Source organism: Phytophthora ramorum, assembly GCF_020800215.1.
Source record: "Phytophthora ramorum isolate Pr-102 chromosome Unknown Phyram_PR-102_s0003, whole genome shotgun sequence".
Taxonomy (NCBI): Eukaryota; Oomycota; class Peronosporomycetes; order Peronosporales; family Peronosporaceae; genus Phytophthora; species Phytophthora ramorum.
The window spans coordinates 2,181,341-2,199,448 of NW_027150649.1; the positions used below are offsets into that span (position 1 = coordinate 2,181,341).

General features: G+C 56.4%; 12 protein-coding genes across 12 annotated transcripts; 6 read left to right on the forward strand and 6 right to left on the reverse strand.

Annotated features, from left to right (window-relative positions):
- Window positions 1–209: 209 nt before the first annotated feature.
- On the forward strand, window positions 210–3,017 carry KRP23_3861 (High choriolytic enzyme 1; the record flags this gene model as incomplete). The annotated part of the gene is made up of 1 exon (XM_067888768.1): window positions 210–3,017. One exon carries the CDS (start codon window positions 210–212, stop codon window positions 3,015–3,017), a length of 2,808 nt encoding a protein of 935 aa, XP_067747978.1.
- A 171-nt stretch (window positions 3,018–3,188) lies between these two features.
- On the reverse strand, window positions 3,189–4,086 carry KRP23_3862 (uncharacterized protein; the record flags this gene model as incomplete). The annotated part of the gene is made up of 2 exons (XM_067888769.1): window positions 3,189–3,362; window positions 3,433–4,086. 2 exons carry the CDS (start codon window positions 4,084–4,086, stop codon window positions 3,189–3,191), a joined length of 828 nt encoding a protein of 275 aa, XP_067747979.1.
- A 261-nt stretch (window positions 4,087–4,347) lies between these two features.
- Window positions 4,348–5,215, forward strand: KRP23_3863 (uncharacterized protein; the record flags this gene model as incomplete). Its single annotated transcript, XM_067888770.1, has 3 exons — window positions 4,348–4,919; window positions 4,998–5,073; window positions 5,141–5,215. The coding sequence occupies 3 exons, from the start codon at window positions 4,348–4,350 to the stop codon at window positions 5,213–5,215; spliced, it is 723 nt and encodes a 240-aa protein (XP_067747980.1).
- A 409-nt stretch (window positions 5,216–5,624) lies between these two features.
- Window positions 5,625–6,488, reverse strand: KRP23_3864 (2,3-bisphosphoglycerate-dependent phosphoglycerate mutase; the record flags this gene model as incomplete). Its single annotated transcript, XM_067888771.1, has 1 exon — window positions 5,625–6,488. One exon carries the CDS (start codon window positions 6,486–6,488, stop codon window positions 5,625–5,627), a length of 864 nt encoding a protein of 287 aa, XP_067747981.1.
- A 389-nt stretch (window positions 6,489–6,877) lies between these two features.
- On the reverse strand, window positions 6,878–7,667 carry KRP23_3865 (Ubiquitin-conjugating enzyme E2 G1; the record flags this gene model as incomplete). The annotated part of the gene is made up of 4 exons (XM_067888772.1): window positions 6,878–6,955; window positions 7,027–7,208; window positions 7,288–7,488; window positions 7,616–7,667. The coding sequence occupies 4 exons, from the start codon at window positions 7,665–7,667 to the stop codon at window positions 6,878–6,880; spliced, it is 513 nt and encodes a 170-aa protein (XP_067747982.1).
- A 224-nt stretch (window positions 7,668–7,891) lies between these two features.
- Window positions 7,892–9,180, reverse strand: KRP23_3866 (Solute carrier family 35 member E2B; the record flags this gene model as incomplete). The annotated part of the gene is made up of 4 exons (XM_067888773.1): window positions 7,892–8,369; window positions 8,445–8,679; window positions 8,768–9,046; window positions 9,105–9,180. 4 exons carry the CDS (start codon window positions 9,178–9,180, stop codon window positions 7,892–7,894), a joined length of 1,068 nt encoding a protein of 355 aa, XP_067747983.1.
- Window positions 9,181–9,499: 319 nt separating this feature from the next.
- On the forward strand, window positions 9,500–10,510 carry KRP23_3867 (uncharacterized protein; the record flags this gene model as incomplete). The annotated part of the gene is made up of 2 exons (XM_067888775.1): window positions 9,500–10,066; window positions 10,139–10,510. 2 exons carry the CDS (start codon window positions 9,500–9,502, stop codon window positions 10,508–10,510), a joined length of 939 nt encoding a protein of 312 aa, XP_067747984.1.
- Window positions 10,511–10,698: 188 nt separating this feature from the next.
- Window positions 10,699–13,977, forward strand: KRP23_3868 (Vacuolar protein sorting-associated protein 11-like protein; the record flags this gene model as incomplete). Its single annotated transcript, XM_067888776.1, has 4 exons — window positions 10,699–10,770; window positions 10,852–10,992; window positions 11,074–11,190; window positions 11,263–13,977. 4 exons carry the CDS (start codon window positions 10,699–10,701, stop codon window positions 13,975–13,977), a joined length of 3,045 nt encoding a protein of 1,014 aa, XP_067747985.1.
- A 112-nt stretch (window positions 13,978–14,089) lies between these two features.
- On the reverse strand, window positions 14,090–15,177 carry KRP23_3869 (DNA-dependent metalloprotease WSS1; the record flags this gene model as incomplete). The annotated part of the gene is made up of 3 exons (XM_067888777.1): window positions 14,090–14,554; window positions 14,617–14,897; window positions 14,964–15,177. 3 exons carry the CDS (start codon window positions 15,175–15,177, stop codon window positions 14,090–14,092), a joined length of 960 nt encoding a protein of 319 aa, XP_067747986.1.
- Window positions 15,178–16,219: 1,042 nt separating this feature from the next.
- On the forward strand, window positions 16,220–16,513 carry KRP23_3870 (uncharacterized protein; the record flags this gene model as incomplete). Its single annotated transcript, XM_067888778.1, has 1 exon — window positions 16,220–16,513. The coding sequence occupies one exon, from the start codon at window positions 16,220–16,222 to the stop codon at window positions 16,511–16,513; it is 294 nt and encodes a 97-aa protein (XP_067747987.1).
- Window positions 16,514–16,848: 335 nt separating this feature from the next.
- Window positions 16,849–17,478, forward strand: KRP23_3871 (uncharacterized protein; the record flags this gene model as incomplete). Its single annotated transcript, XM_067888779.1, has 3 exons — window positions 16,849–16,929; window positions 16,997–17,251; window positions 17,314–17,478. 3 exons carry the CDS (start codon window positions 16,849–16,851, stop codon window positions 17,476–17,478), a joined length of 501 nt encoding a protein of 166 aa, XP_067747988.1.
- Window positions 17,479–17,528: 50 nt separating this feature from the next.
- On the reverse strand, window positions 17,529–17,849 carry KRP23_3872 (uncharacterized protein; the record flags this gene model as incomplete). The annotated part of the gene is made up of 1 exon (XM_067888780.1): window positions 17,529–17,849. One exon carries the CDS (start codon window positions 17,847–17,849, stop codon window positions 17,529–17,531), a length of 321 nt encoding a protein of 106 aa, XP_067747989.1.
- Window positions 17,850–18,108: the final 259 nt, after the last annotated feature.

An 18,108-nucleotide genomic window follows, 5' to 3' on the forward strand; every position in this document is an offset into this window, starting at 1 on the left:
GTCCACCAAGTGAACCCACCTTATTTCAACCAATTAAAACGTTCAAAAGCTTCTAATTGGCCAATTCAAAATTCAGGATCTTGAAGCGACCTTTCGCGACGCTTCAAAGATCGTTTTTCCAGATTCGGTTGGTCTCAGTTGATACCCATCAGCACTTCCAGATTTGCCGGCTTTGACACGTATCCGCACACGCTTCCTCTCTAGCTCGGATGGTGCTCGCTCGGCTATTGCCCGCAGTGGTTTGCGGGCTCGGCCTGGTCGGTTTCGGCTCGTTGTCTGCTGTGCAGGGCGCCTTCTACGCGTGCCCCGAAGGCTGCGAGGCCATGCTACTGCCTCGAGACATGGAGATGATCGACGACTGCTTGTGCAACGACGGCGTGGACACCACCAAGGAGGAGTCGGAAGCCAACGCCATGGACAACGACGAGTTCACGTGTCGAGGACGGTACAAGCCCAAGCGCGGCGGCAGCCCTGCCAAGTCCGTCGCAGACTGCGACTGCTACCACCCGTACGAGAAGGACCGTTCGACGCAGGAGTGCGTCTTGACAAGCTGCCCCCGAGCTGGCAACTACGAGCCAGTGCCTGGTGTTAGTGTGGTCACGTCACTTGCGGACTGCACGTGCACTGCACCCTACGTGAAGGTATCTACGTCGGGTCAGTGTGCACTGAGTGACGGTGGCACAACGGCCAATGTCCGGGGCAACTACAAGTGTCCGCCGAACTCGACCCCGACGCCTGATGCTGCTCCGCGGTCTTTCGCTGACTGCCATTGCAGCTGGGGCTTCGTGCGCAACAGCTTTGAGGAGTGCGAGCGGGAATATGCCGCGTTCGTGTGTCCAGTCAACTCCGTCAAGAGATCAGACCTGGCGATTGGGGAACGACCTCGCGGGTTTTCCGACTGCGAGTGTCTCTCTAACGGCAACTACAGACGCGATGACGAAGCTCACGCTTGCTGGTCAGTCTCGCAGATGAAGGCGCGCAAGGCGAAGCGAAAGAACAGCAACGCTCGTGGAGAGGCGGACGAGTTTGAGTACACGGAGTTTGACGTCGTGGACAGAGATACTCAAGTGTACGAGTGCCCGCCATTCTCTCGCGCCGTAGCCACGGTGCCGCACTCGGTGGAGCAGTGCCAATGTCTGTCTGGATACGCCTGGAAGCTGCCGGAAATGACGTGCGTTCGCGCCTCCGCGTACAGATGCCCAGATCACTCCTACAAGCGCATTAAAACGCGGGGGTCCGAGGTTGAGAGTGGCTTTGAAGACTGCGCGTGTGCACGGGGCTACTTCCTTGATGCTGTTGCCCAGCGTTGTGTCCCGTGGATGCTGGCCAACTCAAACTCGTGCCCAGCCTACGCTGTACTCACGCAATGGCCTCTGCAGAGCAATGCTAACTGCAAGTGCGTGTACGGGCTTAATCAAACGATTTATGAGGAAGAGGAGGCAGCACAACGCAAGGCTCAAGCAGAAGAAATCGTCAATGGAGGCACACTCGACCAAACACCACCAATGAAGCGGCGCAGGAAAGAGTGCAACACGAGGTCGCCCGACAGCACGCTAGCAGATTTCTCTCAGTGTCCTCACGATTCGATTGCGACCAATTGGCCAGTGGCTACAGCGGAGGACTGCACGTGCCTAGAAGGCTTTGAGATGGCTCCTCTGAGCGCAGAGGAGCTTGCTCGTGGTGTTGGCGATGGATTCCGTTGCGTGGCTTCACCCGAGAAGTCGGTGCTTGCCGCTGAGGCAGCGGCGACATGCCACGCACCCCAAGCTATCCACCCGCTGAGCGGAGAGTGTCGTCTTCCTGTTGAAGAGATTCCAGTGACGAAGCCTTCAAAGAAGAGTAGATTGGAACCAGGCGCCAAGCCTGAGGGCGTGTTGTTTAGAGGCATCGAATACGACTACGAGCTCGTGGACGACAACATCATGATCATCCAGGGCGACGTAGCCATCGGTGAACGTTTTGTCTGGGACGAAGCAGATCCGGACGATGCAGAGGATAGCACGACCCGGATCGAGCACGTTCTGCATGGATACTACAACTCTGGACGTGACCATCGGTGGCCGCACGAGCACTTGTGCTTCCAAGTGGACAAGAGCGCTCGCCCATTCCTGCGCACCTTGCTGTCTGCGATCGAGCACATCACTCACGCCACTGGTTTCAAACTCCACCGCTGCGGAGGTGACAACTGCCGCACAGACAGGAGGTGTATCAGCCACGACTTCGTTGTTGTGCAAGGTGTGGAATCTTCCTGCTACTCGTTTGTGGGGCGCATTGGAGGGCCGCAGCGGCTCGGAGTTTCTGCAGACTGCGGTCTCGGTAACGTCGTCCACGTTCTGCTGCACGCCATTGGGCTCCGTCATGCCGTCGACAGACCAGACCGCGACGAACATGTCCGTATTGCGTGGGAATGCATCCCGGAAACCAAACGAAGCTACTTTGTGGTGGAAGACATGAACTCTGCTCCAACCCCGACCAGGGCTGCAGACCGCGTGCTCGCTCCGCCGCCGTACGATCTTTTCAGCATCATGCACCACCCAGTCGATGCATTCGTGCACTCGGTGCCTGGCGACGACAAACCTCACTGGTGCCCAAGCGTTGTCCCGCTCGTGGCAGACCATGACAAGCGCCTCGCAATTATGCGCGAAATGGGGCAACGCGAGCAAATGACCACGACAGACGTCAAGTCTGTCTGGGCTTTATATCCAGGGCTGAAGAAGAAGCACCACGACCGCCAAAAGTCAGGCGAGAGCGGAGAAGCAGAGGCGGAAGACTTGCACGACAGCTTTGTGCACACGGGAGACGACGCACTTGGAACCGAGTCGGCAGCTGGACGCGCTAGCCAGCACCGCGGGCTTGGCCAGCGTTTAGTGAGCTTCTTGGGTGCCGTCGTGATGCTTGTGGGCTTCGGTGCGCTGCTTGCCTTCATCACCACGGAGCTGCGGCGGCGCGCAATGCTGAGCTCCGACACGGACTACTTCTACGAGGCGCCGCTCATTGACAGCAAGAACGATATCTAAGTCCGTCGTGCTTTCCTGGTTGTATCCAATTATTCACACTGCACAAACCAACGTAACGTAGCTCATTCCCACACAAACACGGCTTGAAGCATTTGAACCATCATATCCATTGCGTACCGCTCATCGTCTACAGGGAACGGCAGATGCGAAGTCCACATCGCCCCATGTCTACTACTTGTCCTCGGCCTTCTCCTCCGTGGCCTCCTCGTCCTTGGTCTCTTCCTCGGACTCCGGCTCCTCCACCTTAGGCTCCGGCAGCTTGCCATCTCCTCCTGCTAAAATATCAGCGAGCCGCGCGTTCACGTACACGTCGCCCTTGTCGGCAAGGTACTTGCCCAGCTGGAGCTGTATCAAATAAAAGAAACACACAATAGTCAGTATCTTCCACCAACTCTCCTGTGCCAGGTCCACTCACGTGCTCCTTGAGGATGTTTCCGTTCTGATCCTGCAGCAGCTGGATGATGAGGTTGGAGTTGATCTGCAGCTCGTTGGCGGCCTCCCTGGCCAGCGCAACAGCCTCGTCCATCTTGCCCAGCTTCTTGGCGTTGACCACACGGAACGTGTACATTTTGTACGTGACGGGCACGCGCTTGGCCTGCATGATGCGCACGAGCTCGTCCACAGTTTCTTGGTCCTCCTGGGCGGCGAAGTGCTCTGCCAGCCGCACGAAGCTCTGGTTCTTGACGTAGTGGCGCACGTTCTCGGCCTTGCGCAGGAACTCGAGCGCCATGTCGGCCGCGTCAAGCTTGAGGCAGGCCGAGAAGAAGCTGCCGGCCGCGAAGTCCGTGGGGTAGGCCATCTTGGCGTCGCACAGCAGCAGCGTCTGTTGCACCTGCTGCAGCTCCTCCTTGCCCTGCATCTCGCGCACAATGTGCTCGATCTTGAGCGGCGTGAAGTAGAGCGGCGCCGTGGCGATCGACAGCCGCGCGCCGATCGTGGTCAGCGCCTTGGTGACATCGGCCACGCTGCCCTCCACCTTGGGGTACTCCCAGTTGCCGCTGAAGGCGCGCACCGCCTGCTTGCGGGCCAACGGCGTCGCGCGCAGCACCAGCGATCGCACAGCCAGCATTGTCCTATGTCCTTCTATCGCCAGTCAAGTATCGGGCTCGTGGCCGCTCGTTTCGAGCAGTTCCACACCGAGTGGTACACATCTGACATCGCAGGTGTATACTGTATCCAAGGTACATTTTGATGTATTATTGTTGAAACATACAACTAAAAGTAGAAAGATATGTGATATTGAGGGTACGTAAGCAGAGTATACGTGGTGTGGTGCGGCCCTGTTCCTTTGTCTGGCTGTGCTTGAGGCAGTAAAGAGACTGTAGCAACGATGGCAGGAGGCATGCAGGCGTTCCGGACGGTGCTGTCGATGGGCCGGCGCCAGGGCGCACGGCAGCTGTCGCAGCGCGCGCCGTTTTCGGCCGCGGCCGTGCCGTCGCGCTCGGCGGAGGAGTGGATGGAGAACATCCGGCTCTCGGCCAAGAAGGACGTGCTGATCAAGCGCACCAAGCTGGCGTCGTTCCTCAAGACGGTCACGACGAGCGAGCAGCTGGAGGCGTCCAAGGAGATCATGAAGATCTACGAGCAGAAGCGCGTGGACCCGGACGCCAACGCCGCTGGCCTCTTCGTCAAAAAGGCGCTGGAGCTCAACGCGCCCGACGTGGCATTCGATGTGCTGGAGGCCAACTACCGCATCGGCCTCTTCCTGGAACCGGCCACGCTCAACAAGCTGCTGTCCAAGTTCCTCAAGGACGGAGAGTTCGACAAGGTCTTCACGCTGCACGAGATCGGCCACTCCAAGTACAACGTCAAGTCTACGGAGCGCACCTACGACATCCTCATCCGGGCTGCTATCGAGCAGGCCGACTACGACAAGGCCGTGGCCTTCCTCAAGACGGCTGCGTACGTTTTGTTCTTTAGTAGGTTCTGGTGCTCTAAAGGCTGATGGCTCATTGGTTGCATGTGTTTTTGATACTGTAGTGAGTCGCACAAGCTGCAGCGCGTGACGTGCAACAACCTGCTCTTCAAGCTCAAGGACAATGAGATGCAGGACAAGGTTCGCTGTCTCTCGTTGGTATTTGGGATCGGTGATTTGGTACTGACGCTGTTGCTTTCGTCGATAGATTGAGGAGGTGGCGGCGCTCATGAAGACGGCGGGCGTAGAGCCGAACGAGACCACGAAGAAGATCCTGCAGTAAGCCTGGTCTGCTGTCTTCTTCTTCGAGCCGAGCAAGAAGTTGCAGAAACCTTTGCACATATAGCGACGACTGAGAAATAAAAAGCAAAAAGCACTGACATCACCGTCGCAACTGCTACAACAGCCTCAAACGTTGTCGACACCTCTGGCCTTCGCTGAAGCACGCAGAGCGTATAACTCACCGTGTTTATCTCGCACCACCAGCAAATCGGGCGGTGCATTGCCATCGAGTCTGGTGACCAGGCTGGTCGCGGATTGCATGCCACACCTTCCAACTGCTGCCAACAGTAAACAAAGCGGCAACGAGGCAGGTTTGGATTCTACCAAGTAGGTTATTTACTCGTTCGTGTGTTTGGCTCACTGGGTTCTACTACGCATAATGGCGTCCATTCAGCTGCACTCGAAGCTGCTTACTTGGTCTGGTTCTTGACACCGAGGATGCGCGCGCGGATCTCGTCCTGGTTGCCCAGGTAGAAGGCGCTGAGCGGGGCGATGGCGTCCTTGTGCGGGATGGGCTTGAGGTTCTCGTCCAGGTGGTAGACGAGCGGGACGCCCGTGGGGATGTTGAGGCCCGTGATCTCGTTCTCCGAGATGTTGTCCAGGTGCTTGACGAGGGCACGCAGGCTGTTGCCGTGGGCGGCGACAACCACGTTCTTGCCGGCCTGGATGCTGGGCACGATGGTGCTCTGCCACTCGGGCAGCACGCGGGCGGCCGTGAGCTCCAGAGACTCGGCCAGAGGCAGCTCCTCCTTGGGGACGTCCTTGTACTTGATGTCGTTGCCAGGGTAGTACTCGCTGGCCGTGTCCAGGTCCGGCGGCGGGATGTTGTAGCTGCGACGCCACTCCAGCACCTTCTCGGCGCCGTGTTTCTCCACAGTGGCCTGCTTGTCCAGGCCCGTGAGCGCACCGTAGTGGCGCTCGTTGAGGCGCCACGTCTTGTGCACGGGGATCCACATCTGGTCGCTCTGCTCCAGCACGTGCCACAGCGTGCGGATGGCGCGCTTGAGGTACGACGTGTAGGCCACGTCGAAGGCGTAGCCCTCCTGCTTGAGCAGCTGGCCGGCGGCCGCCGCCTCCTTGTTGCCCTTCTCCGAGAGCTGCACGTCGTACCAGCCCGTGAAGAGGTTCTTCTTGTTCCACTCGCTCTCGCCGTGGCGGATGAGCACCAGCGTGTGCGTGTGCTTCAGGGCCTTCTGCTGCTGGTGCAGCATGCCCAGGGAGCGGTTGGCCACGCGCGACGACAGCGCGAGAGAGCGGCGCAGAGCGAGGACCATCGTGTGGAGGGAGGAGCTGTCGGGGCTTGGACGCGAAACGAATTCTGCTTGGGGGCGAATCGATGGATTGGATCACCGGAGACCGATCTGCTTGCGCGTTTCCTGCAGCAAACCCGAATTAAGTTGGCTAGAACTGCTAAAATGCGATGATTTGGTCCTAATTCGGGCTTTAAGCTCCGTTCTAGACCCGCTTGCTCATGCAAAGATGGTGAGCTCGCTTGGGCAAAGGAAGAGGAGCTGCAGGAGGAGATGTCCAACGTGAATTCGTTCATTTCGTTCATACGCCGCCTCGTCGCAGTTGCTGCGGGTCCGAGGCGGCGGCCGGCTTTATAGCATGCAAGAAGTGGCGTGGCAGTCCTTTGTCATGATGCACCAGAAGCTAGTGACTGTTAGATATCCTCCTGGGACTTCCGCACGATACGACGGCAGTGCTTCTTGAAGCCTTCCTTGTCGCTCCGCCACTCCACCTGATTATCGAGAGCAACCATCATCAGTCAGACCAGTTCACCTCCCATACACACTTCAGCCTCTTGCGTACCGCGGCGTCGATGTTGGCGGGAGAGTCGTCGTTCGGGTCTGAGAGCATGGAGATGACCGACACTAAGATGGACTCGACGCCAAGAATGGGACGCCACCGCTCGTCCGCCGTCTCCTGCTGGTTCAGATGGTCCTCTCCAGGCGGGTGCAAGATCGAGATGCACACGACGCCGTTCGGGTATACTGCACAACGACCGCAACAGTCAATAAACCGCCCCACCAGCCAATCACACAGTCTTCGTTAAGACTGAGGCCAACGCACCGTTCGGGTGCCACATCTCCGACTTGAATGTCATCTTGGGCGGCATGTTCGGGAAGTCGGAAGGGAACTCGAGCCCCGCCTTGAAGAAGCCGCCCTCGTACAGCGTGTCGGGTGGGCCCACCAGCAGGATCTCCCAGTTGAAGATGTTCTCGTCATCACCCAGACCCACCGAGACGCCCTCGGGCGGGTTGCGGCTCATTTCTAGACAGCAAAAAGATCCACCACGTGTCAGTCGGTTAGTGATCCATTCTACGTTCTATTCGCCGCGTATCAGAGCGGGGAAAGCGGTGATCACAGGGTCCAGTCAAAGGGGAAGAGCGCCGCATACCTAGAAACTGCCTTCGCAGAAGCTCCTTCGCGTAGTCCGTCGCGCCTGCCATGCTTCTTGGTCGATGCTGCTGCGGTACCTTTTTCGGTTGTGATCGTGTGGCCGCCTTGCTGGAGAATGGCATCCGTTACGCGCGCTAATTGGTCCAAAACAGACCAATAAAAGTACCGTATAGGTTCACTTTAGCATTTATAACCGTTACACTTCGAGTTCGAGCTAAAATCTAGCTTGGCGGATAGCGTCTTTTGTACATGGACACTTTGGCGATCAAGAGCGTCAACGTCCCTTCTCGATCCGGATCTCCGACAGCGCGCTGATCGTGCTCGTCTGGACGAAAGTTGAAGCGGCGGGGGCGATGAGCGGGCCCTTGGCGGCTTGCGCGCGCTCCAACCGTGACGCCGAGTTGAAGGCGTACACACCGAAGATCACGAGCCCCATGCCGCACCAGTTGAGCGGCGTCACGTCCTCTCCATAGCGGTAGATGGAAAGCACGATGATGAGCGCACGCTTGACGCAATTGGCCACACTGTGTGTTACCGGCGACACCAGACTCATGAGCATGTACGCGAGCGCGCTCTGGATGTAGAAGCACATGCCGTCCAGGATCAGGACCAGGAAGACGAACGCCGTCGAGCGCTCAGTCTTACCGGCTTCAAGAACGGGATCAGGCGGCGTCGCCATCCAGTTGTAGAAGATAAACATGAGCTGCATGGCCACCGCGATGATGCTAGTGTACAGTTGTAGTTGCGAGGTCCTGCAAAACATGCAGCGAAAAGCAATATGAGTACAGCCACACCACGTCAAATATGCACACTGAAGGCAAACTTACGAGTAGGAGCGGTTGAGCAGCCTCTTGGTCAATACGTTCTGGATGCAATCGACGCAGTTGGACATGAGCGCTGCGACGAACCCGATGACGTGGAACGAGCTATCCGACAGACTGCAGAAGATCAACCCCGTCACGATGGGGATAAGCGAGAAGTTCACTCTCCATCCTGTGCGCTGGTCCAGCAGAAAGTAAGTCAACACGACTGTGAAGAATGGCGCGGACGACTTGATTGTTTCTGGAAGGAGAAATGGATACGTCAAGAGCACAACGTTACGACGGATGCTCTTCCAGCAGCTCAGCAATGCAATGCAAAGCGCACGTACGCGTGAAGGAGACGGCAATGTATTTGAGCGCTGTGAGTCCCAGCAGCACCGTGAGGATGCGTACACCGGCGAGCAGCACCATGTCCTTGAGTCCGTCGTCCAGCACCTTGCGCATGCCGCGTTTGCACATTGCCCAGCCCACGAGATAGAGCTCGGAGCCCAGGCCGCCCACCACAGACATGCCGAGCTGCGCGAGCGACAGCAGGTTGGAGTCCACGCGCAGCTTGGCCACCACGTAACGATTGGTCCAGAGCGTCACGAGACTGATCACATACCAGCCTGCAGACGGATGAGGAGTCAGCAACGGATCTAGTTGCGCAATAAGAAGAGTACGCACCGGCGATGCAGACCGCGACTTTGCTCTCGGTGCTGCGCAGCGAGAAGGCGACCTTCTTGTCGTGAAACTCGCCCATTGTGCTGGCAGTGCTGACGTCAGGGCGACCAGGTGCAAAGTGTTCCGGGCGGCCGCGACAACGCGACTGAACTTTGGGGACAGGCTCGATGGCACAATTCGATTGGCCAATTTGATTGTCCTATTTAGCCAATCCAAACGTTTCGTCATTGCCTATATGTAGCCATGCCCGCTGGACATGGCTACATATAGGCTATTTTAATCGTCTGCAAGTACGTCCGACGCCCGCTGGGTTCTTGCTGAGTCATAGGCTGACCGATCTACTGCGCTGCATCAACGTTATCGGTGCCCTGACGAACTGATAGCTGGCTGCTGGTGTCATGGGGGCAAGAAGCTCCAAGCCACCGCCGCGCAAGATTGAGTCGGAGGTTACCGGAGTTGAAGTGTTCCAGGACCCGACGCCCGAGGCTCCGCGAGAGAGCAGCAGTCACAAGAGACAGAAAGGAGCATCTCCAGCGCAGGGCGCCACCACGCACGTCGTACGGACAATCGGCCAGAGCGCAGACCAGCCTCAGACCAACGAATCGCAGGCAGGAAACAGCAACAAACCAGGAGACGGTCACACGAGTGATGACAATCAAAAAGACAACCAGAAGAAGAAGCGAAGACGCAGCAAAAAGGAGAAGACCAAACCTCCATCACCGCCCAAGCTAGTGCGGACACAGCTCAACGAGCTCAAGAATGTTAAACCGCTGCTTCAGCAGAGCCCCCAAGCGAGGCAACAGCACTTCGAGCAGATCAAGGACGGCTACTCGCTGGACGAAGAAGCGCTGCCGCCAGACGTGCGCTCGCACTTATTTAACCATGGTAATTGGAGGAAAACACCACAGACACCGACCGGCAAGAGTGAAGCGCCACCATTGGACTCTCCACTGATACGTTATCAGGTAAGTCCCAGGTCGTGAGCGTCTCCGAGTTTAGTCCTGCTTACACTCATATGCATCGGTTTACTACTGCAGACGGAAACTGTGCCGAGGGCGCTATTCACATCCAGTGGTCGAAGCTCCAGAGGCACGGAAGTGATCTCAAATGATGTCGAGGAAAGCGACCGAACTCTAGCATTAGACGATGTCGAGTCGTTACCTCTTCCAGCAGTATCAAGAACATCAGCAATAACTAGCCCTATAACAACCGCTACGCCGATTTTCTTGGCAGCTTCCAACCAAATTGACTTCGGCCGCCCGGACATCCAGACAACCCCCGTCATCCGCGTGAAAACCAGCGATCGACGGACCCCCGAGCGGCCAATGCGGTCTCGACGATCAGACCTACGCCTTGACGACGTGGACGAGGACCTCATGGAGCATATTCTAACTGACGATGATCATTGACTTATAGACCACATAGTGTCAAGTATAATGAGTTTGTTTTTGCGTGAGGCCAAGTCGAAGTTGCATTTCACTTCAACTATAAGGACCAAATTATAGTCTGGTCACAAAAATCACAGCTCCTTCTAAATACGAATACATCATCGGTATCATTCCCACAACAAGGGGGAAAACGTGAAGAACCGGACGCCATGGCGCAGTGGAGACGCTTCGCCTTCTTCGACAAGGAGGTGCTCAAGGATGCAAGCGGTCCGTGGATGAAGGTGCTTGTTTGCTCTATCTGCAGCACAAAGTACAGCCCCCAACTCGCTCTCTAACGTTTCAAATCTTGGCTTAAACCACAGGGCGTAGACATCACCAGCATGAGCGCCAATCGAGGCCTCATCTGCGTGGGAGACGCCGACGGGTTCGTGCACTTGGCTAACCGCTCGCTGGAGGCTCGAAAGTTCCAGGCGCACGAACTGTTCGTGTCGCACGTCGTCATGGTGCGTCAATTGACCCCCGTAGTCTTCCTGTTGTCGAGCTCTAACAACTCGGTTATTGTCGCTGCGATTTACTGCCAATAGATGAAGCGCAGCAATGTGCTGGTGACAATTGGTGACGGTATCGACCCACGTCCCGAAGAGCTACGGGAACAGTCCAAAGCCATTGCAGAAGCTGGTCGAGGACCAAATGCTGAAGAGGTTGATTAATTGCAATTATTTTGGTATTGGTGATGTTGAAGAGGGCTAAACGGTGATGGTTGATTGTTGCAGATGTACACGTCCAAGCCGACGGGCAAGACCACAGCAGTGGTGCGCTTCTGGCGCACGGACCAACAGGATAGAGAGGGCAAGCCCAAGCTGCTGCAGCAGATCCCGGTTTTCGCCAAGAAGTACCCGGAGGAAGCAGTGACGGCGTTCGCAGTGAACGACGACTTGAGTCAGTTCGCGGTGGGACTGAAGAACGGCGCTGTGATTCTCTTTCGCAGTGACTTGAAGCGGCGTACGGACCGGCCGCCGCATCTGCTTCAACCTGCAGGCCAGTACCCCGTGACGGGACTGGAATTCACGAGCAAGCCTGTTACGGCGACGGTCGCGCATGTGTTTTTGTATGCGTCCACACGGCGTGGGCTCACGTGCTACCACTGCTCGCACGACGACCCCGCGTTGGTGAAGAGCGCCGGCGGTGCTGCTGCACTTCCTCCACGCACGACGGTTCTGGACGAACGTGGTGTGGACATGAACTGTTCGTGCGTGAACGAGGAAGGCGAGATAGCAGTGGGCCAAACCGATGCTGTGTACTTTTACACGACTGAAGATCGCTCTGTGTGTTTCGGATTTGAAGGTGAAAAGAAGTACCTGCGCTTCTTCAAGCACTACCTGTTGGTGGCGCACGTAGACCCGCGTGGACGGCATCAGGTGAACGTGTACGACCTGCAGAACAAGTTCATCGCGTTTAACTGGACGCTTACAAGTACCAATCCTAAAGGTCCTATGCGCAAGCCGCCGCTTGCGTCGAATGCTCGAGCCCCTGGTGCACGCTTTGGACTGGATGAAATGGAAGAGGTCCGTCATGTGGTGTGCGAGTTTGGTGCCATCTTCGTTGTGTCCTCTATGGGCCATGTGTACCGCTTGAGTGAAAAGGATACGACGTCCAAGCTGGAGATTTTGTTCCGGAAGAACCTGTACTCGATTGCCATTTCGCTGGCCTTCAGCTCCAACTACGATGTCAACAGCATCATTGATATCTTCCGCATGTACGGAGACCACCTATATCAGAAGGGAGACTTCGACGGATCGTTGCGCCAATACGTTCGAACTATTGGTCATGTCGAGCCATCGTACGTGATTCGCCGGTTTCTTGATGCACAGCGTATTCACAATCTCACGGCTTACCTTGAGGCCCTCCACGAGAAGGCGTTTGCCAATGCGGAGCACACGACGCTGCTTCTCAACTGTTACACAAAGCTCAAGGATGTAAAGAAACTGGACAAGTTCATTCAGTTGGACGAGGTTATTGACGCCAGGAAGGCAAATGGCACGAAGAGTGGCAGCGATTCTGGTGATACGACGCCCAGAAACGGTGGAGGTGGCGCGGCTGCTAACCTCAACTTCGATGTCGAGACGGCAATCAGCGTGTTGTGGGAAAACTACCCGCAGCACGCTCTGACCCTTGCAAAGAAGCACGAGGAGCACAGTTGGTACTTGAAGATCCAGCTAGACCACATCAGCTACGTTGACTCGGAGGACTCGGTTGCGCTGTCGGAGAATGAAAAGGAACGAGTGGCCGATGCTCTTGAGTACATCGAGCACCTGAGCTTTTCCGAGGCCGACTCGAATCTGCGCAAGTATGGTCGCACCCTGGTTACTCACATGCCGGGGCCGACAACGGAGCTGCTGAAGCGACTGTGTACAGGAAAGTTTGTTCCTGGTAACCCGTCGTTGAAATCGGATCCGGGTGACTTCTTGCACCTGTTTGTGTCGCACCGTGCGCAGCTCAAGGAGTTCCTGCAGTATATTGTCGAGGTGGAGACTGTGAGCAATACGTCGATCGGCAATACACTGCTGGAAATGGTGCTCAGTGACGATGATGAGGGCGAAAATGGAGCCCGATCGATCGAGGAGAAGGAAGAAGCTGTGCTGCGCATTCTTGACAACCCACGCGTGAAGTACGACGAGGACCATGCGCTTATCCACTTGCAGATGCATGGCATGAAGAAGGGCAAGCGCTACCTGTACAACAAGCTCCATATGTACCACATGCTGGTGCAGTTCCACATCGAGGAAAACGACGACCAGAGCATTTTAGAGGAGGTGCGCAAGCACGGCGAGAAGGACCTGAACCTGTGGTCACTGGCGCTGAAGTACTTCGCAGAGCGAGGACCTCTGCCCAAGGGCGCTACGAGCGGTGAGGAGTGGAAGGAGCTCAAGCAACTGCTTGCTCTCATCGATACGAACCCAGCTATCCCTCCGCTACAGGTGGTGCAAGTGCTGAGCCAGTCACGTGAGCTGCCCGTGTCAGTGATTAAGCAGTACGTAGTGAACCAGCTGGCCAGCGACGAGAAAAAGATCGAGGAGGACGAGGAGAAGATCAAGGCCTTCAAGGGCGACACAAAGCAAATGAAGGAAGAGATTGCGCAGCTGAGCAGTCGTGCGGTGGTTTTCCAGGCAACAAAGTGCGACCTGTGCAACCACGACCTGGACCTTCCTGCGGTGCACTTCATGTGCCAGCACAGTTTCCACCTCAACTGCATTTCGGAGACGGACCGCGAGTGCATCACGTGCTCTATGGACCACCGCCACATCCTCGGACTCAAAACGCAGCTCGAGCAGAAGGCTGGCAACCACGAACAGTTCTACAACCAGCTCGAAACCGCTGCAGACGGGTTCCACACCATCGCGGAGTACTTTGGCAAGGGCATCTTCAAGAGCAACGAGGTCGTCCTGGATGAGGGCTCCTTTGAGACGCGCTTCAGTGCCGAATTTTAGCTGCGTCAACCCAGGCCCCCGTTTCGGCGTTTGTTATTCCACTCACCTACTTCACGTGAACATGCAAGTCTTGTGAGCTTCTTTGCCTTGGTGCTGACGCCTGCCACACTCATCATGTCAGGTCTATTATCTCGGAGGCTTCTTCCTGCCGCTTGCGCTTTCTGTCCCTGATCGCTAACGTATCGCGATTGTTTGAGGCCCCATTCTCTTCTTCGTCTTGTCCATCCAGCAGATCGATAATGGCCGCTGTGCTGCGGTCAGCAGTATGACTCACTGACGGTGACTGAAGCGCAGCGGCATTTTCGTCATCATCGAGAACAATGATATCCGTTGTGCCCGTACGAGCACTAGCGGAGCTCTCGTCTTCATCTTCGTCGCTGCTTTCGATGCCAAGGACCTCATGCGAAGCTCCTTCACGCAGCACATTTTTGCAGTGCTCGTTGTCCCTACGTCGCCTCTCCGCAGCCTCCACCACCTTTCGTCGAAGAGCCTGCGGGTCAAGGAGCTCTGTCGACGCACTGCTCGACGTTGTCGATCCAAGCCGCCGACTTGTCTCGCCTCCAAGCAACGAATGGTACTGTACGCATCAAAGCTGACTAAGTCACCAGCTTCTCACTCCAAGCAAGAGCCTCTGCTCACCTGTTCTCTCCGTTTTGCCGCGAGCACCGCCGCGACGCAGATAGGGACTCTAGCACTGTCCCCACCGAGTCTTTGACCCGCTCCAGCGTCTGCAAACTTGACCGCCTCTTGCCCCTCCAGTCCACGCACCATCAGCGACTCCATCTCCTGCTTGAGCTCGTCCAGGTACTGGTAGAAGGCCTGGTTGTGCGGCCCGTGCACCATGTGCGTGAGTTCGTGCAGCAACGTCTCCAGAAGAGCCTCGTAGGGGTAAAATGACTCGGGGGTTCTTTTGGGTCTCACTGTACATCAGCAGAGCACAGTCAATAGCCCAGCGAGAGCAGCAGCGACAGAGGCCTGTGACGCACGACGGACGTAGATTTTGGCTCCGCGGTTCACATTCATCCCCAGCAGCGCGCCATCGGTCGGGAAGAACTCGAGCAGCCGCCGCACGCGGAACCGTCTTCTTGTCAGGATCGGCAGGACGGCGGCAGCTAACCGCTCCAGGAGCTGCTGGGCCTGCTCGCGCTGCCGTCGCAGCACCAGTGCCTTGACCTCGGCGAAGGCGAAGGATGTCGCCATTTAGCTCATTGGTCGAAAAGCGAGCAAAGCCGTTAATTTTAGAGCTGGATCTGCCGTTGCGGTTCGAGATTATGGCATTCGTTGTTCTTGCCTTTGATGCCGCCCGACAGAGGAAGCCTGCTCCAGTGTCTACCTTTTGGTTTGGCATCAATACTGTCTGCACACGTTCAATACACGAAAACCAGAGCAGCATTCAAAACCGGCAACAAGTGGACCTGCTCACAAAGACGACCCCGCCACACAGTACGACCAGATGATATCTGGTGGAGCTCGGCTTCAACATGCAGTACATCTGCTGTTTGGGTTTTGATCTTGATCCAGCTATATGTATAATCACTGCATGCAACCGACACAGCACGTACAGCAACCCGCGCATGCGATGCAATGCGCGACAGCGTAGGCAGGCCGTCGCCGAGGACGTTTCCGTCGACATGCAGACATTCTACGCCACAGCAGCAGCATCCGTTGCTCGCCATTTTCGCTACAAAGCACTGTGCGCGTGTTTGTGGGGCTCCGTCTACAGGTACGTTGTTTCAGCAGTCAGTCAGCAGTGCTAAGTGCCGACGTCTTTGCCGCGAGGCAGCATAGATAGCGCCTGCAATCTGGAACGCCGCCTGAAGGCATCCATGCCGTCCACCGCTACAGGTCAGGCCGGACCATTCAGGCTGCGCTATTGCGTTGCACGCGAAGCCATCTATAGCCGCGCTTGACGTTTGAACGTCAAACGCCGATCCTCAAGCGCCGCAAGGCGCGCGTCACAGGTTTCCGCTCGATTCAGTCCAATCAGAGGCCGATTAGGCCGATTAGGCCGGACCAGTGACGCGTCTGTGTACCGCGACCACTTCCATGCCGCCAATCAGCCAATGAGCGCACAGTCGCTTATCGCACTTAATACAGCTTCAACAATCGGTTTCACGCGGGTATTCGGTTCTACAGTTCCACCACACAGCTTATGCGTTACCATCAAACATAGCCGCAAGCGACGTATCGTATCTCGAAGGTTTGAACTTTCGGCGGTATTCGCGCGAAACGACACTTGTACATGTACCTCAGCATAGCGCTGGCATGCAAATTGAATTGCAATGGCACGGTCTTTCATCTGGCTCAGTTCCCAATTTGCGTCGTAAGCACCACATCAATTGAAGTCAAGAAGAAGCCTCTTCCTCCCCACCGCCAAACAGCAACCATGTTCGACCAGCTCAAGCACGTGATGTCCCACCCCATGAACGGCAAAGCACCCGCAGAGAAGCACTTTGGAGGCCTGTCGCCGCAGTCCAAGTTGGAGAAGGAGGATCCGTCCACGGCCTTCGAGCGCTCCGGCTGGGTGTACATCTAAGCTCTCGCCGAGCGCAGAACGCCCCAAGCAAGCGAACGGACCTACCCTATGGTCTACGAGCTCGAGGCGTTGCGTCTCCAAGAAACAGCAGCATCTACTCCTGGTACAATATTTATGTGTCGACAAAACGAAAACATGAGCTCAAGTGTACTTTTAACCGAAATGGGAACTCGTCATAGGATCCTTCAAACCAATGCACGTTATTGATATCATCTAGTTTTCTTTGTCTTGCTCTGTTTGTTCAACCTTGCTGCGCTATTGCTTGGTGCACGCAACCGACTTACTTTTAGAGAGAATAGCCGCCCCTTGGAATCATCTCCTTGGTGTACACGAAAATGGTTCGGGTGAAGGTCCGCGTGTTTACGTTTCCGTCAGACCCGAGGAAGCAGAACTCGTACGTCGTCGGCACTATCGAGGTGCGGATGGCCTCGTAACTCCAGTAACTTTGTGCATGGGTTTGATTTGATGACATCTTCGCGGCAGGGCGGGCTGCTGCCTGTAGTGGGCACGCTCAATCTCCACGACAAGGAGGTCGCTACAGTCACATTCGAACAACTGCGGCTGCGCATCGAGCTGCTACAGGACAAGGACGTGATCCGGCGCAGCGTCATGTTCCAGGAGGTGCTGGCGCTCATCGCGGCGTCTTCAAACCCACACGGGTGGCCACCAAACGCCATGCAAACTTACTGGTTCGGACACTACACTGACGAGAACGACAGCATTCCGCGCGTGATTGCGGTGCGTAGATAGCTGATAACGAGAACAAGTATTCTGCTCACACTTGCTGCTCTCCATTGAAGGCGGCCGACGAGCACTCCCCCATCAGCCAGTTCCTGAACATGACGACGTCCAAGCAAACGGGCGACCTCATCCTCATCCCGCAGACACAGCTCGGCCCTGTGTGTGAGCAGTGCTGCGAAGGCTGCGAGTTCTGCCCACCCATCCAGACCAGCAACAACCAGTAAACTCAACGATCTCTCAATGTTTTCAATACAGGCTTACATGCTCCTGTCTCTCACTCCAACTTGTCATCGCCCACAACCTTTGCACTCACACCGCCGTGCACAGGCGGTGGCGGCTGAATGGCGTCGCGCCCCACCTCGACGCTCCAGTTGGGTAGCGAAGGGTGAAGACTCGCGTACATGGACAACTCCTTGATGCCAGCGCGCACGGACGCCAGCTCCTCGCGGATCTTCTGCGCGTCGGTTAGGTGCTTGTTGGCGTGGAACTCCGTCTTGATGTCGCGGATGATCGACGCGCGCTTGATGCTCGGGTAGCGCTGCGCCAACTTGAGGATCCGCCGGTACATGCGCACCACCTCCTTGGTTTCCGCCATCCTTATCTGAAATGAGTAATTGAGCTTTTCCATTGGGCGAAATTTCGAGGATTAACATCTCACACGATTCCCATTGGTCGAAATCGCGTGGATTGAATCTCGCACGTCACTTCATTTTCGACGTCTTCGCCGCCGCCGAAGTCTCGCTCGCTGGTCAACCCACGCGGTGTCTAGCCTCCCTCTCCGCGCCTCGCACCCCTCTTCATCGTCTTCTACACGTGTATCTATTGTACCTATCTCCATATCTATTTAATTCGCT